The sequence below is a fragment of the Erigeron canadensis genome, chromosome 8 (assembly GCF_010389155.1).
Source record: "Erigeron canadensis isolate Cc75 chromosome 8, C_canadensis_v1, whole genome shotgun sequence".
In the NCBI taxonomy this organism is placed as follows: Eukaryota; Viridiplantae; Streptophyta; class Magnoliopsida; order Asterales; family Asteraceae; genus Erigeron; species Erigeron canadensis.
In genome coordinates this window covers 26,437,558-26,453,820 of record NC_057768.1, presented here as the reverse complement: position 1 = coordinate 26,453,820, position 16,263 = coordinate 26,437,558, and the positions used below count along the sequence as shown (strand labels likewise).

At 33.5% G+C, this 16,263-nt stretch overlaps 2 protein-coding genes across 2 annotated transcripts; one reads left to right on the top strand and one right to left on the bottom strand.

The window, feature by feature from the left end:
* Window positions 1–4,857: 4,857 nt before the first annotated feature.
* LOC122580208 (sodium/hydrogen exchanger 8-like) lies at window positions 4,858–13,620 on the top strand. The gene is made up of 23 exons (XM_043752486.1): window positions 4,858–5,008; window positions 5,498–5,704; window positions 6,510–6,560; window positions 6,641–6,732; window positions 6,966–7,043; window positions 7,129–7,286; window positions 7,388–7,486; window positions 7,554–7,671; window positions 7,912–7,964; window positions 8,135–8,200; window positions 8,757–8,801; window positions 9,047–9,102; window positions 9,524–9,708; window positions 10,145–10,192; window positions 10,302–10,409; window positions 10,570–10,801; window positions 10,959–11,261; window positions 11,539–11,636; window positions 11,735–11,866; window positions 11,946–12,164; window positions 12,252–12,458; window positions 12,531–12,792; window positions 13,172–13,620. The coding sequence occupies exons 2-23, from the start codon at window positions 5,506–5,508 to the stop codon at window positions 13,351–13,353; spliced, it is 2,991 nt and encodes a 996-aa protein (XP_043608421.1). The 5' UTR covers window positions 4,858–5,008; window positions 5,498–5,505; the 3' UTR covers window positions 13,354–13,620.
* A 1,193-nt stretch (window positions 13,621–14,813) lies between these two features.
* LOC122610514 lies at window positions 14,814–15,955 on the bottom strand. The gene is made up of 3 exons (XM_043783496.1): window positions 15,712–15,955; window positions 15,539–15,630; window positions 14,814–15,440 (listed from the first exon to the last, which is right to left on the bottom strand). The coding sequence occupies exons 1-3, from the start codon at window positions 15,953–15,955 to the stop codon at window positions 14,814–14,816; spliced, it is 963 nt and encodes a 320-aa protein (XP_043639431.1).
* Between the last annotated feature and the right edge of the window lie 308 nt (window positions 15,956–16,263).

The following is a 16,263-nucleotide window of genomic DNA, read 5'->3' as shown; positions in this document are numbered from 1 at the left end:
TCTAAACATTCTACGAAACATGTCGGGTGGGTAAGTGCAGTTAGGTGCAAAGTAATGATCGTGTAAAAGTTTTGCAGCACCAAGGTGATTTCGATGGATCACCCTTCTAGTCTGAAGAACTTGAAACTTGGGTGCTGAAAAACTTGAAGCTTCTCGGCTATAGTTTTATTCTTCGTCAAAGATAACACCGAGACAAACGCTTATGGCCTCGGGATTGAAAACTGCATTCATCTGGGAAACAACCCTATTGATTGATTCGTATTCGGTTGATTTGTAATCAGAGCTAGAGGAGGATGATGCTGATCAATTAGACATTTTTTTTTGGTGGTGTGTGCTTGAGATGGTATAAGAAAGATAGAAGTATGTATGTTTGATAGTGTGAAATAAAATGGTGGTGTGATAGTGGTATATATAGGAGAAGAATAACAAAAAATTAAATTAAATTAAATTAAACAAAAGTAGCCGTTACTTTTGAAAAAGTTTGAAAAAAACTTTTTTTTTTATTTTGGCAACGGAAACAACCCATTGAGACCCACCACCACCACTTCTACATGCGTTTCGATTTTGGACGTAATGCTAGGACGCACCCTTCAGACGCAGCGGTGCTACTAGCGTCTGAAGGCACCACTGCGTCGAACGTGGCTCAGCCGCGGGGAAAACGACCTATAAGGACCGGCCTTAGAATGACAATGTTCAATTTTCATTTATTCATATCCATATGTGTTAAGTTGCTTATTTATTGTTAGTAGGTTAGTGGCATATCTCTATATATAATAAAAGAGAATTGTCTTCTAAAGTTATTTTTTAGAAAAAGGATTATTTGGCATGTCTATTTTTCTTTTCAAAAGGTTTTTATTTTATTTATGATGTCATATTTAGTATTGAACATTTTTAAAGATAAATAACACATTAAATACTTATTTTAAATTTCTAATTTTGATTGGAAATGTTCTATTATGTTTTATTAATGCAATAAGTATTTATATATAAATATTATATTAGTCAGTTTAATATCTCTAAACCAAGTTATAATGTATTAAATAACAAAAAATACATATATTTTTCTTTACATTTTATTTTCATTTAAAATATTATTTAAAATGTCCGGGTTAAACCCGGGTTGATTAACTAGTAGGTAAGATATTTGATTTTGAAAAATCCATCCGGATATAAGTCTTAGATCTCCATATTTATGGTGATGGATTATTAAGTGATTTTTAAAAACTCCTAGGTTTCATCTTATATATTCGTGTAGTTTCGAAATAGGATTATCCTACATAATATTGTCGTTCTAAAATATTGCTTAAATATTGCTATTTAAATTATAATATTTATGTATGCTAAATTACAAATGAATATTAATTGCTTAACTATCTATACTTCTTTAAAAACTAGTACGATATCCGTCCAATGCGACAGTATTAGTGGCGGCGACGATGTGGTGATGGAAGACGACTGTTGGTGGTAGAGACGGCGTCGAGTGGTATAAATAATTAATGTAAAAGTAATTGATATAAGAGATTTGCTAATTAGTGCCCCTGGGGCACTAGTTATAGTACATTAAATGAAGTCAAAATTTTCCTAAATTATTAAAAATTACATTTAATGCTCATTAATTCAACTTGATAATTACCATTTTTATATGAATCATAAATACCTAATTAAATATTTAAGGAAAATTTGACTTCATTAAATGCACCGTAACTAGTGCCCCTGTGGTACTAGTTAGCAAATCCCTTGATATAAATGGTTAATGAAGATATTTTAAAAAATAAATAATTGATCATGTAATATAATAATTAAAAGTATTTTAGACATTTTACCTCATGTAATTTTCAACATGAAAACTAATGTTTTTTTTAAAGATAGTATAGATGTTATCCACATGTTAAAATGTTGTCAAAATTGTCCTTTTTGTCACCAATCCACGTTCCACATTTTATTGAACATAATCTTCACCAACTTACTTTCGCATTTTAAATAAATTTCAATCTCTTGATTCCAACAATCTATTTACGGTCAATTTACCACCAAAATTGATAAATTTGAAAGGGTTTTATAGCTTTAATATGAATATGATGTTATTACATGTTTCGCTAGTTGTATATATTATTAATTGATATATTTACTAGTTGATAATTTTGGATTATACTATCAGTATTGATTTTATATTATTATTATTCGAATCATTGAAATTCTTCACGTTCACAACCTTATGTCGAACGAGATGTAACTTTATAATTCGTAAAAATAATATGCAGAAAATGAAAAGTAAAAAAGGTTTGAGTTGGAAAAAATAGAAGAAAAAGAGAGAGAGAAAACTGGGCTTCAAGTGTCCATATTAACGTCTATGGGCTTATCATTAACTACGGTAAATCTTTGCTGCTTATTGTGTTGACATGTCTGGGCCTTCTTGTTTTTTTCAATGTTTTTTAGGAAATTTATCTTGGTTCATATTGCGGCATTGCGCGACTCAATAATTCTTCGATAGCATAGTACAAGACTACGATTTTTATAAATGTTGAAACACAATAAAGAATGCTTTGTTTACATATAAAATCCTCTCTATTATGTACAGGTAATATAAATATCAATCAGATCAAATATAATGTTATACTGTTATATTCTTTTCAATATGCTAGTCCGAAAATGGTTTAGATGTTTACAAATGAACCTTATGAAGTTGTTAGTTAATTAATTTCGAATAAAAGAATGGTTAAAAAGCTTGAATGTAAGTTTGAACAAAAAAAAAATGTAATATCATTAAAAATGAAATTATATATGATCCTAAAAATTCTCCTAATATCATATCATAACTACAAAAATATATTTCACTAATGTTATGCTAATCTCATCCTTTGATTTACCAAATGTCAGAATCTTATTAGTATGAGGATATTTAAAAGGTTTTCTTATAAAGATTAATTGTTCTTTTAAAAGCGATTAGCAAAATCAAATTTTGACCATATGAGGTACTCCTTTGTAGTTTGTACAAAGGATTAACAATGTGTGTATAAGCAATAACATCCAAACGTGATATAAAATAACAATAATTCTGTAAAAAATAAAAATAAAAATAAAAATGGAAATAATTTATCCTTTTAAACTTTAGCCTAATAATCATCTTAAATGCTTCAAAATTTGATATGTACGTGTAACACACTTATTATCTTTCATATCCTTTTAAATTTTAGCCTAATAATCATCTTTCCATATGCCATGATCCTATGATTAGGAAGATTATTAAGAGCATAAATTAAGACGTTTTTATCATTTTCCAAATAAAAATCCATGAAATGGGTGACCCAACAATAGAGCTGGCAATTTCTGACACGAATCTGTTAGCATGACACGACCTGGTTTTTTCGTGTTTCGTGTTTGGCCTTATCGTGTTTCCACCTGTTAAGACACGTATACTATTCGTGTCTTAATAGGTCCGGACATGTTAAAACACGATAAGACAAGTCGCATATATATGGACATGTTAAAACACGTTAAAGACCCGTCAAAGACACGTTAAGAACACGTTAAGACACGATAAGACACGTTAAGACACGATAAGATACGTTATCAGGTCCCTTAACAGGTCCCTTATCGTGTGATCTGTTAAAAATCGTGTCGTGTTTGGAAAAGCTGACACGATTAGTTATCGTGTCGTGTTTGTGTTTAACCTTATCGTGTTCGTGTCTTATCGTGTCGTGTCGGATACGAAAAGTGAAACACAACCCCCAAATCTATCCTCTACCACAAATTCTGTCTGTTATTTTTAATAAGTTGACGAGGAAAATGATTAATCCTTTTAAATGTTGGATTAAAATTTTTTAAAGTTGTTTCTAATTTTAATAGTAGAGTTAAATATATCTTAATTATTTGATTAAAATCATTTTTCAAGACTCAAAAATTATTTTTGAATCTTGACTATTGATTTTAATTCAATTGTCAAAATCTCTAACCAGTTAATTTTATTTTTATAAGATCTTTTTGTTTTTAGAATAGCGAAGGGCCGGACCACGGTTATCCGGACTGAATACCGAGGGCCTACCCGATCCCCTGCCCCGCCCGTCCCACCCGGTAAATTCAACTCGCACGCCAAGCATATTGGCTAGTAACAATGTTCGAGATGAAATTCGAACATGTGATTCTTGTTACAACATCCGGATGTCCAACCACTGTGCTAGCAAATGAAGGACAATTATTAAAAATTAAAAATACGAAGTAAAATTAAAAATCATCTTAAAATTATGTTAAATGTAATAGGTGAATTTCATTAAATTTTCTTTTTAATCTCAGCCGCTTCTATGTTTGGCATAAAAGGTTAGAGTTGGGGCTGTAGTTAAGGGCTTGGGGCTGGAGTTTGAGGTTGGGGCTAGGGGCTGGGGCTTTTTTTTCAATTTTCTTTCTACGAGCTTTTATTTTAAAGACCTTTTGGGGCATTTAGGAGTTTTTCGGGGCTCGGGCATTTAATTTTTTTTATGTATTACCAAACAGGACTATAATTTTCAAATGATCATATTTTTAAAAATTAAGGGCTTTTTTTAAAAGCCCCTAAAAACCCATACCAAACAGACCCTTAGGTGGTGTTTGTTTGGGACTTAATAAATTAAGTGATGACTTAATCAAAAATACTTAATCTATTAAGTCATCAAAAATGTTTGTTTTCCTGACTTAATAAACAAAAAACAACTGTATTGACTTAATCCATACAAACATTATTTATTCATTCAATCATTTAATCAATTCAATCAATGGTTAAAAAAACAAACAGGCCCTCGCTGTATTTTGTTTTGACAAATAGCTGTTTAATTCTTTGTTACTTTGATATGCAAAATGCAATCAAATATCCGAGTACTTATCTAAAAAGTGTAACACCTTTAACTAAAAGCATGACGAAAGATACCTCAAATTTCTGTTCTGGAAGAATGATGACAAGAAATCTTTAGTTCAGAGTAATATAATACGAGTACTATTTTGTCAAGCTGTTATTCTGTCTTTTCATTTTCATAACAAGGTTTGTTTTCTCATCCTTATTTTTGTTTGTTTGTTAATAACAATTCTCTAGTTATTAGCTTTTACACTGATTAGCATTGCTTATCTTAATTGCTGAGTGCTGACTTAAGTAAGAGTCTTTATCACTAATTTCTCACACATTCCTTGACTAGCTATTATGCATTTTTCCTTGTTCCTGACTTGACTAAATTTGTAACATTCCTGGAGTTGTTTTTGGCAGATATTTGGTGTTCTCTTATATATATTATATATATATATGTGATATACAATTCAGATACTTTCTTGCAACAGAGGTTCTTGTTTATTTTTTTTCTTAAATACGGAACGAAAACGTGTTATCCCAAAAGGAAATCTATATAACCCGGGCATATATAGTGAGAGTTAAGTTGTTATAATTAAGAAAGTGCCCATCAAAAAGTATTTGGACATTGAAGTCTTTACCTTTTACTTCCAAAATCGGTCTTTCTAACATGTTCATTGTATTAACAAGTGTTGGCAATGGCGTTGGAGGTCGCAGATTCTTGGCAAAACAACCCGATACTAATGCCTCAAGAGAGTGGTTCGAAGCCAACAAATGCGGTGTTGTTTTTAGCAATATCGTTGCTTTTGGGAGTGGCGTCAAGGCATCTACTTAAAGGAACTCGAGTTCCTTACACGGCTGCTTTACTTATTCTTGGCATTGCCATGGGATCGTTAGGTTTGTGATTCTATACTTTATGTATATACTACTTCAAGAGAAGAGGATTAACTGAGCCCTGTGAATAAATTAAATTAAAAAAAATGTACTGTATATGAAGAAAAACACTTGTGTAAAAATGAGTCATGAATCTGTAGGGGCTTAACCATACTCAGAAACAATATATGGTGAAATAAACTTTTGGGGTTTAAGTGACTGTGGGAACCTGCTAAAGTAAATTTGGAATTTTATAGCTGATTCGAGACAAGTTATAACCCAACCCAAATTGGAAACAATTATGCTAAGATTCAAGGACGTTATACGTCGAGGATTTGGAATCGGAAGATGATAATTAGACATGGTGACTCAAAAGCCACATAGTTCTGGTTGAAATATACTTTACGTGTTCTGTTTGGTAAGAACTAAGAAGTAGCTTAATTAAAGCCCATTGAGTTTGAGATTACTTGATCACACAAACTTATTTAGATTCCCAAAGTGACCTCATCGGAAATCTGGCTTTCTCCTGGTAAGGCAGGCGTGATGTTTAGGGTTGTTCAAAAGCTGAAATAGACGGGGTTTAAGTAATTGTACCCCTGGCCGTGTTAACAAACAGTGTACCTTTTACCAAGTATCTTGTAATTTGTAAAGATTTAACTCGATTGGGGTTTAGCATAATTGGGGAAATGGCCTTTGTTGACCAGAATTGAAGTATGGAATGTGGAGTACATTTAAACGCATTTGCTATCGGACAATGTTCCTGATGATAATTTTTTCTCATGCTTTTCTAATATCTGTTTTCTAAGTTAGAAAAGTCTCTATTCTGCAGAATATGGAACACGCCATTGCTTAGGAAAGGTTGGTGATGGAATCCGAATCTGTAAGTCGAATCAGCTTTATCTTTTGGGATAAGTTTGAGCATTTTCTACTTTTAGTTACATATACATGCTTTGATTGCAGGGGCAAATATTGATCCCGATCTTCTTTTAGCTGTTTTTCTTCCTGCTCTTCTTTTTGAAAGTTCGTTTTCTATGGAGGTGCATCAAATCAAGGTTGATTTTATATCCCATTTGGATTTGGGCACATTCTTTTTTCATGGCCTCATTGAAAATGCAAGACATCCTTGATATAACGAGAGAATAGAATTGGTTTCTTATAATACGATCAACTAAAAGAATGTTCAATTATCGAAATCTGTCTTCTTGTGTCGTATGTATAGCTATATCTTGTCTTTGGAACAGAGTCCTTCATAAGTAAAAAAAATAACTGCTTCTTATCTTTGCAGAAATGCATGGCACAAATGGTTCTTCTTGCTGGGCCGGGGGTTCTAATATCTACATTCTTTCTTGGCTCAGTCCTAAAGGTTTACTTACATACATCAGTTTTTGAGTTTTCTGTTAGGGTTTCGTTTTGGTTATATAAGAATATCTAAAATATATTAACTGCAGCTAATGTTTCCATATAATTGGAGCTGGAATACCTCATTGCTTCTTGGAGGACTTTTAGGGGCCACTGACCCTGTTGCCGTGGTTGCATTTTTAAAAGAGCTCGGTGCAAGCAAAAAACTAAGTACTATTATTGAAGGAGAATCATTGATGAATGATGGGTACGTGTTACTATTTTTATTGCTCTTAAAATCTCGTCATCATGACATGTAATTATTTCATTTGCTGGCAGCTAAATTTGATCAGTTTGGTATATATGCAGTGTGGCAATTGTTGTCTATACACTTTTTTTCCGGATGGTAACTGGATCAAACTTCAGCTGGTGGATAGTTGCCAAGTTCTTAGCAGCTACTATTGGAGCGTAAGTAACCTACCGTTAATTTGTAGCGCGACAGCTATCTTTGGTTGATAGATTTTTGGTTGTTCAGTGTAGGATTGGGTATTGCGTTTGGTTTGGCGTCTTATTTGTGGCTTGGATTTATTTATGATGATCCAGTGATAGAAGTTACATTGACTTTTGCTGTAAGCTACCTTGTGTATTTTGTGGTATGTAACTTCTTAAACTTCCAAAAGACCATTTGATAATGATATACACCACACCATATTGCTATAGATGTATATGGTAAGAACTACCTCTTCATATGTATAGGTACTTTATGAACATTATGATTCCATCACAAATGTTTAGTTAAGTATCTTTTAAAAGCATAGTTTCCTGAAAAAAATGTACGTTTTGGTGCTTTATACACATTTCATAGAAGCTACTTTTTGTTTCCTGTTTGATAGGCTCAAGAAGTTGCTGACGTGTCTGGGGTGTTAACAGTAATGACGTTGGGAATGTACGTTGATTTCTTTAAGCACATTGTACAACTATTATAGCAAACCACACAACAAGCATATTGATTTATATATACTTGTGGTGCATGAAGTAATGTATGGGCTGTAGAATTGCATCCCTTCAGGAAGCTATTTTTGTCTTATAATTTTCATAAACAAAATGTTTCAACAGGTTCTATGCCTCATTTGGTAGAACTCTTTTTAAAGGTGGAGGACAACAAAGCTTGCATCAATTCTGGTAAATTTCAGTAACTTTTTGTCTCTTAAGATGTTCATTTAATCTAAGTAGTCTAAAAAATCTTAACAAGGAAGGATTAGCCCTTCATAAGATCAAATTCCAAAGGCTGGCCTCTAGGGCGTAAGTAATTGCCTTTCCAGCAGATGACCAAATAAGTTTTTAAGAACATTTCTAAATTACGACAAAATCTATCTAACCTCACAAAACTGAATAACACTAGTGATATACATTATACAGAAACAAATATGTTAGTTTATTTAAACAGAAAAGGAGTCTATAATCCCTCTGCCATAGGGATTTCCAGTTAAACGCACGTTCCAAGCCAACTCTCAAGTCACAAACCATTTTGTAGTTTTCATGTGAGCCTTGCTTGCTATGAAGTTAAAATAGACAAGAACAGTGCACCGTCTTAGACTTGCGTGATATAGCCTGGCCTAAAGCGTTAGAACCATTTGCTTATGCATTGGGACGTCACATCTGTTGCTTATCCCTCTATTTTTGTAGTTTTAGATTTACTCCTATTTTTAAGTTGTTCCTTTCTTTCGTTGGACTGCAGGGAAATGGTGGCATATATCGCTAACACACTTATCTTTATCTTAAGGTGTGTGTTCCTAGAAGAAAGTTTCTTCTTCGTTCAAGCTGCCACGAGCAGCCTGAACCATGATATATTTTTTTATTCAAACTACTTTTATCTTTAATTATATGAAGAAAACCTCCTATAGAAAACAAGAGCTTTCTTATGCCTCCTAGGAGTTAGAGAGATATATATAGATAAACAACAACAATGAAACAAGATAAATTAGCAAGTAGAATTAGGACCGTTTGACCATCTTTTTTCTTTTGTAGTGGAGTAGTTATAGCTGAAGGTATTCTTGGAAGTGAAAGCGTCCTTACTAACCAACGTTAGTTCTCCTACTAGGTTCCACTTACCTGTAATTTAATTCTTCCGTATTTTGTTTGTCACGCTACATACATTTTTTTTAGCTATATAAGACTTGCGTTTGTTATCGTTGTGATACATGCTTTGCAAATGACTGATTCCTTATGATTGAAAGATAATAAAACTAGCTAGTGAAATTAGATTGGATACACTAAGATTAGGATGACGTTTGTAAAGATTGAACTCGGTGTTGAATTAAATATGACTTTGGTTTGTAGTTTGAAAAGAGAGTTAATGGTGAGTTATTGTTATTATATATATATCTACAATATTGCTACTAATTGTCTGTGAATCTACTTACCTCTTTATATGTTTGAGCAATAACATATCTATGTATTCATAAGTCTAATCCCTTATCATGAACATATTTTAATGTATCACAGAAAATTCTTGGGGCTACCTCATACTCCTCTACATTTTGGTACAAATCTCACGGGTTGTAGTAGTTGGATCACTGTATCCCTTTATATGTTATTTTGGTTATGGCTTAGATTGGAAAGAAGCTATTGTTCTTGTATGGTCGGGTTTGCGAGGTGCAGTGGCATTATCTCTTTCTCTCTCAGTTAAGGTGAGTTATCTTGAAAACTCTTATAATCCCTGAGACTGTGACTCCCCTTTCTGTTCTTGCAACATTGTCCTATATTCATCTGCATAGATTTGTCAACATAATCTTGCCCGTGATGCAAATATCTTCGTTAAGTAGTCAATCCTTGTTGAGAATAAGATATTAGAGTAATACATGTTCGATTCGCATAGATTTGTCAATATAATACATGTTCGATTGTACTTATAATTTATAAATAAGATGTCAAATTATTAAAATGGTAATCCAATTGCGAAATGATGTTCAAAATATATGTCAAATTTATGCTTCTATACAGGTAGCCTTAAGTGGTCTAAACATAGTATTCCTGCCGTGATTGATTTTTCTATCAGAATTTCTAGTATCATCTTTTACTTTTTATCATGGCTACTTGTAATTGCTTGTTGTGTTCTCTTTGCAGCAATCTAGTGACACCTCAGCATACATCAATCGCAAAACTGGAACTTTGGTACCCTTTTCTACAATGCATCCGGATGATTGTAATTTACTCAAGTAACTGATATGCTGCATTTGATCTTTAATAAATAGTTTATGTGATTGTTTATGTACTCATGCAGTTCGTGTTCTTCACTGGCGGAATTGTGTTTCTAACAATTGTTATAAATGGATCGACTACTCAGTTTGTTTTGCGAATGCTAGAAATGGATAATCTATTACCAGCTAAGGTATAGTCGTAATTAATTATGAAATCGGTTTACATATTAAGCAAGGCTAGTACATATGCTTTGTTATTTTCTTTTTGTGTGTGTGATCTTTTCTGCTTTTCAGAGTTAGTACTTCAAGAGTTGTTTTGTCAAACTAAGATGCTTTTAATCTTTATGGTAGATGAGAATACTAAAGTACACCAAGTATCAGATGAGGAGAAAATCACTGAAGGCTTTTAGTGACATTGTAGACGATGAGGAATTAGGACCTACTGATTGGCCTACTGTCGAGAAACATATCAAGTGTTTGCATGATGCAGAGGGAGAGCATATCCAACTTCATACTCCATCAGAGAATGATAATAATGTGGAGCACATCTGTCTATCTGATATACGTATGCGGTTTTTAAATGGTAAGCAATATGCATTTTTAGATGATAAGAATGTGGAACATATAACATTGGGATGTTGGGAAATACTGGGATAATTTATTGTATCATGAAGAATAGTGGATTCACTTTGTTGGGTTAAGTATTCTCTTTCTAATGGTAAAGTGTGTTTCATTGCAAGGTCTGCAAGCTGCTTATTGGCGGATGCTTGTAGAAGGCAACATCAATCAATCTACAGCAAAAATTCTAATGCAATCTGTGGATGAGGCCCTTGACTTGGTTTCGTATAAACCACTATGTGATTGGAATGGATTGAAAGCTAATGTTGATTTCCCTAATTATTATAACCTTTTGCAAACCAGTTGGTTACCCCATAAGCTTGAAGTTTACGTAACAGTCAAAAGGTTGGAATCTGCCTGTTACATATCTGCTGCCTTTCTCCGCGCCCATAGGATTGCACAAAAGCAACTACATGACTTCAGCGGTACAAATTTTTTAAAGATCGACATAAAAAAAAGTAGTTTTATCTCAAAATGTGCTAATTAGTCAACATTGCCTTTTATGCATACATATATATCAGTATGCATCTTATAGACATGTAAAATCTTATAATGGCTTCAATGTTACAATATACATCACTACAGATTAATCTTAGTAATTTGTTTTCGAGAATTAAAAGTCTTGTCATGCTATAACTTAGAAAGTGCCTTCTTACTGGTTACTTGCGAAACCATTTATAATACCTGTAGCTCTTGTCTTAGGTGATAGTGAAATTGCTTCAGAAATCATTAGTGAGAGTGAACTAGAAGTAGAGGAAGCAAAAAAATTCCTGGATGATGTCCGTCTTGCTTTTCCGCAGGTTAGTTGAAGGCACACTCTTGTTATACACTAGCTAGTTATGCTGTAGTTTAGACTTCACAGATGGTATCTCTTCCACATGAAGTGATATATTTTCAGGTTCTGCATGTTTTGAAAACAAGGCAAGTGGCATGTTCAGTGCTTATTCATCTATTTGAATATGGTGAAGATCTTGAGAAGGTTGGATTATTGAGTAGGATGGAACTAGTTTATCTTCGTAATGCTATCAAGGTATTTGATGCAAATATGTTCTTATCTAATAGTGGCTGAATAATTCAAATGAATATACAAAATTCCTGTTTTAACGCAGACAGACACGAAGAGACTTCTGCAAAATCCTCCTTTAGCTGTCATTCCCGAAGCACATCAACTGGTCAGTGCCAATCCTTTGTTGGGAAGCCTTCCATCAGCCGTGCACGAACAACTTGTAAGGTCCACCAAAGAGATAATGAGACTGCGTGGTGTTGCCCTTTATACAGAGGGGGCGAAGTCTAATGGAATTTGGCTGATTTCTAATGGTGTGGTGAAGGTAATTGATTAAACTGGTGGATTACATTAAGAATTTGCTATACACATCTAATGATCATTTAACTAAACTATATATTTTCTGTAATAGTGGGGAAGTAAGATAACAGGAAGCATGCACTCCTTGCATTCAACATTTACACATGGAAGTACTTTGGGTCTTTATGAGGTTTTGACTGGAAAGCCTTACATATGTGACATTGTTACTGATTCTTTGGTGCTTGGATTCTTCATTGATGCCGAAAAGCTACTGTCGTTACTTGGAACTAATCATGAAGCTGTAGATGTTTTATGGCAGGTAAGATCGAAACTAAATTTTGAGTATGTATATTATAATAATTATTCTACCACTTCAATGTTTTCATTGCAGGAAAGCTCAATCACGCTCTCAAAACTGTTGCTTCCTCAAATCTTTGAGAAAATGACGATGCTTGATCTAAGGACTCTAGTGGCAGAAACATCAACTGTGAGCACAAATATTGCTGGTACAAGTTTTGAACTTCCTAAAAATGTTATTGGCTTATTATTAGAAGGATCCATCAGAAGCCAGGGTGCTTTAGAACTTCTTACTGCTCCAGCTGCATTATTCCCTACATATGAAGACCGTAGTGGCCAAGTGCCAGAAATAGCAGGTAAATGACAATTCATTTGCATCTGAGAATATCTATAGGTTAAGACATCAATTCGGTTCTTCTTTTCCTTGCTTGGATAAAGTTATAATTCATGATAAGGTTCCATATTATTTCTGAAACCAAATATTTTCAATAAGGGTTTCAGTTCGACTGTTTGTTTAGAAGGAATTTTTTGGTTAGCTTCACATTATTTCGGCAACAAGTCAGCCTAAAACTTGGTGCCTATGTATTCTGAATCAAACAAATTTGTGAACCTACAATATATAACTTTTTTGTCCATTTCTTTTTGTTTTAAAATCTTCAACTATTCATTATAATTGTCCTACTAAAACAATGGTTTCTATTTCATGATAAGGTGCAACTTTTTCTCGTGATGCAGCTTCCTACATGGTTGAGACAAGGGCAAGGATGATCACGTTCGATATTGCAGGATTTGAAGCCAGTAGAAAAGCTCATGGGTTGACATCTTCATTACTATCATATAGGGGATATCACCCTCCAAGAAGTCCACTAGGAGAAAGTTCTCCTCTAATGAGTGGGCCAGACGACCATATTGTCTAGGCAACATCGAACAACAAATCAGATTGATCAACATTGGAAATACTCTTTTGCGCAAGAAATGCAACTACAACATGTGTTAAAATTTTGACACTTAGGTCACTTGCAACAAGTTAAAAGTCGCCCAAGGTGTACTTTTTTTTTAACAACATGAAGCATTCCAAAGTTATTAGCGATACAATACAGTTTTGTTTCACATCTATGGTTGATTTCATATCTTTGTAATATCTGCTTTTTTAATGAAATGAAGTCATCCAACAATCCAGTTAACCGACCACCTGCCACTCACTTAAGTGAGATTGAAGGGTATTTGCTGCAGGGAGTATGACAGAGCTACTACCTACAAATAACCGTTTAGCAATTCTATCTGATCGGTCGAGCTTCTATATCATATGTGCATATCATACAAGATTATTTTTGAGTTATGATTATGTTTTGTTGGTTTAATGGAAGAGTAGTCTTGTTTTGTGTATAAATTGGTCACCTCTACAACTGCTCAATATGTTAAATCTTTGTTACAAAACTTTTTGGTTGTGTATATATTCATAGCCAGTCCATAGCATATATATTTCTTCAAGATCTATGGAATCACCAACCTCATGAAAGTTGTTTTCCATTGCTTTTTAACATTAATGTGATTTTCAAGGTCATGTTTTCATTCACCATTAAAATAAGTAACAAATCGATCATAAACACTACAAAACCCACCTTTCTCTCTTTCTTCTTTTACTTTAAATCTGACATTGTAATTTTAATCTTCTTAATACATAAAATTTAACGAGAGCAAGTACCCGCGCGTTGCGACGGTGAGAAGATGAGGGTGATAGGTCATAGAGTGTGATAGCCAAATGTCTTAGCCGTACGGGATCCGCCCTCGGATTTAAAAATTCGTCGAAAGTATATTGAATGATATCTCTAATGAAAGAGCATGAAATTTTAAGAACACCCATATAATTTTTATAATTTATCGATTTACGGTTCTTGTGATAAATGATTTATGGAGGAAAGAGAAAACAAATGATTGGTTGAGATTTGAGGAGAGAAAAAAAATATTAGGTAAATATAGAATTGAAATATGAGCATTTTGGGAAAGTAAATGTTGAAACTTAAAATGTAAACAGGGGAGATCTGTTTTATAATATAGTATAGATAGTGATAAGTAGTTATACATTAGTGATTAACATATACTCCTATTACTCATTTCTAAACTCAAATGCAATACAAACAGTGGCGAAGCTAGAAATTTTTGAGTAGGGGGTCGGGATCTAATTTTTTTTTTTCTTAAGGCTATTTTCCGGATAATATATTCGGGTCAGTGATTTGATTCGGGTCGGGTCAAAAATTAAATACTATTATTATAAAAAAAAAGTTTCAATCACTAAAAAACTAAATACTTGTCCAAGACATGGTAAACATTAAAAAGGAGACAAACGGTTGGTACCTGGTTCGATTCACTAAAGAAATTAAAGTTTAGCCTTTCGACCTTTAAGAACCTTGAATTCTTCAATTATGGACTCCGCATCAAACTTGCTAGCAATTTCTTTTTCTATGTAAATCACCATACTGTTTGCTAGATTGTCATCGGACATCTTATTACGTAGGCGAGTCTTGAATATCTTCATTGTCGAAATTCCCCTCTCTGTTGTTTCAGTCGAAACCGGAAGTGTCAAGAGTAGGCGACACACTCTTTCAACCAAATCGTACATACTATTTTTTCCAGTTTCTACAAGAGTTTGGCAGAGATCAGAAAGGGTTGGTACCTTACTTAGCTTGGCATTATTTATCCTTTCAACTTGAAAAGTCTCCAATTGACATCTTAATTGATTTCTCTCTTGCTCAGTAAAGTCGATAGGATAATATTTCTCAACAAGAAGAACAATGTCACCAATATTAATCTGTTTTGAGCATAAAGTCGCACCAAGAGATAACAACTCTACTTTATGCTCACTGAATCTACAATCTATCTCATGTATTTGCTTATCCAATGTCTCCATAAACAAATCTACTCGGTAAAAATGTTCAAATGTAACATGAAGATCATTTTTACGAGGCCGATACCGAGTAGATTTATATGGAGCCTTCATATCGGGCTGCTCTATGTCATATCTTTGACAAAAATAATAATAATAATAATAACTTTCTCAATTAAAGAATCTCATCCATTGTTTCTAAAATCATTAAGACTAACCTTTGTGGCTGAAACTGACTCCATTGCATTAAGGATGTCTTGGGATTTCTTTTGTAATCCTTGAGAAAGTGCATCAGTCTTTTGCATCACCTCTTTTATCATGTGAAGAACAAACACAAACTCGAATGACTTCAAGTGAGTATAAGCCACTTGAGCATCTCCACGTTAAGCACGGGTATTATTAGTTTTGTCCTCCATTATTCCCTTGAGAAAAGCCCGAGTGACACCAAACATGTTAATCAAACTACAAATGGAATTATAATGGGAACCCCAACGTGTATCCCCGACCCTTCTTAACGTCCCGACCTGGTTTTTTCCTTTTCCCGATTTGATTTCACCCAACTCCAATAATTCTTTAATCTCAATTGCCTTCGCCTTTTGTAACTCATCGTGACGCTTACTAGAAGCACAAACCATACAAAGTCCCTTTAGTCTCACGTTGGAGGCCAAAGTCGCACCGAGGTTGAACTGTAAATTGCCATGCCGAGTTGACTGTGATATTAAAAACGTTACCTAATAGAAGGTTAGAGCTCAAAAAAAAGGAGTAAAGATACTTCATACCCTAAATGTACGAGTAAATGACTTGTTATTATTAATAAATAAAACTGAAGTTAAGAAGAAAATCATTAATTTTGTCATTTCAAATGATTAAAAGTAAAATAGTTGCGGAACATAAATAACCAACAATAGATATTTGTTATCGTTGTATTATAATGTGTAGTAAC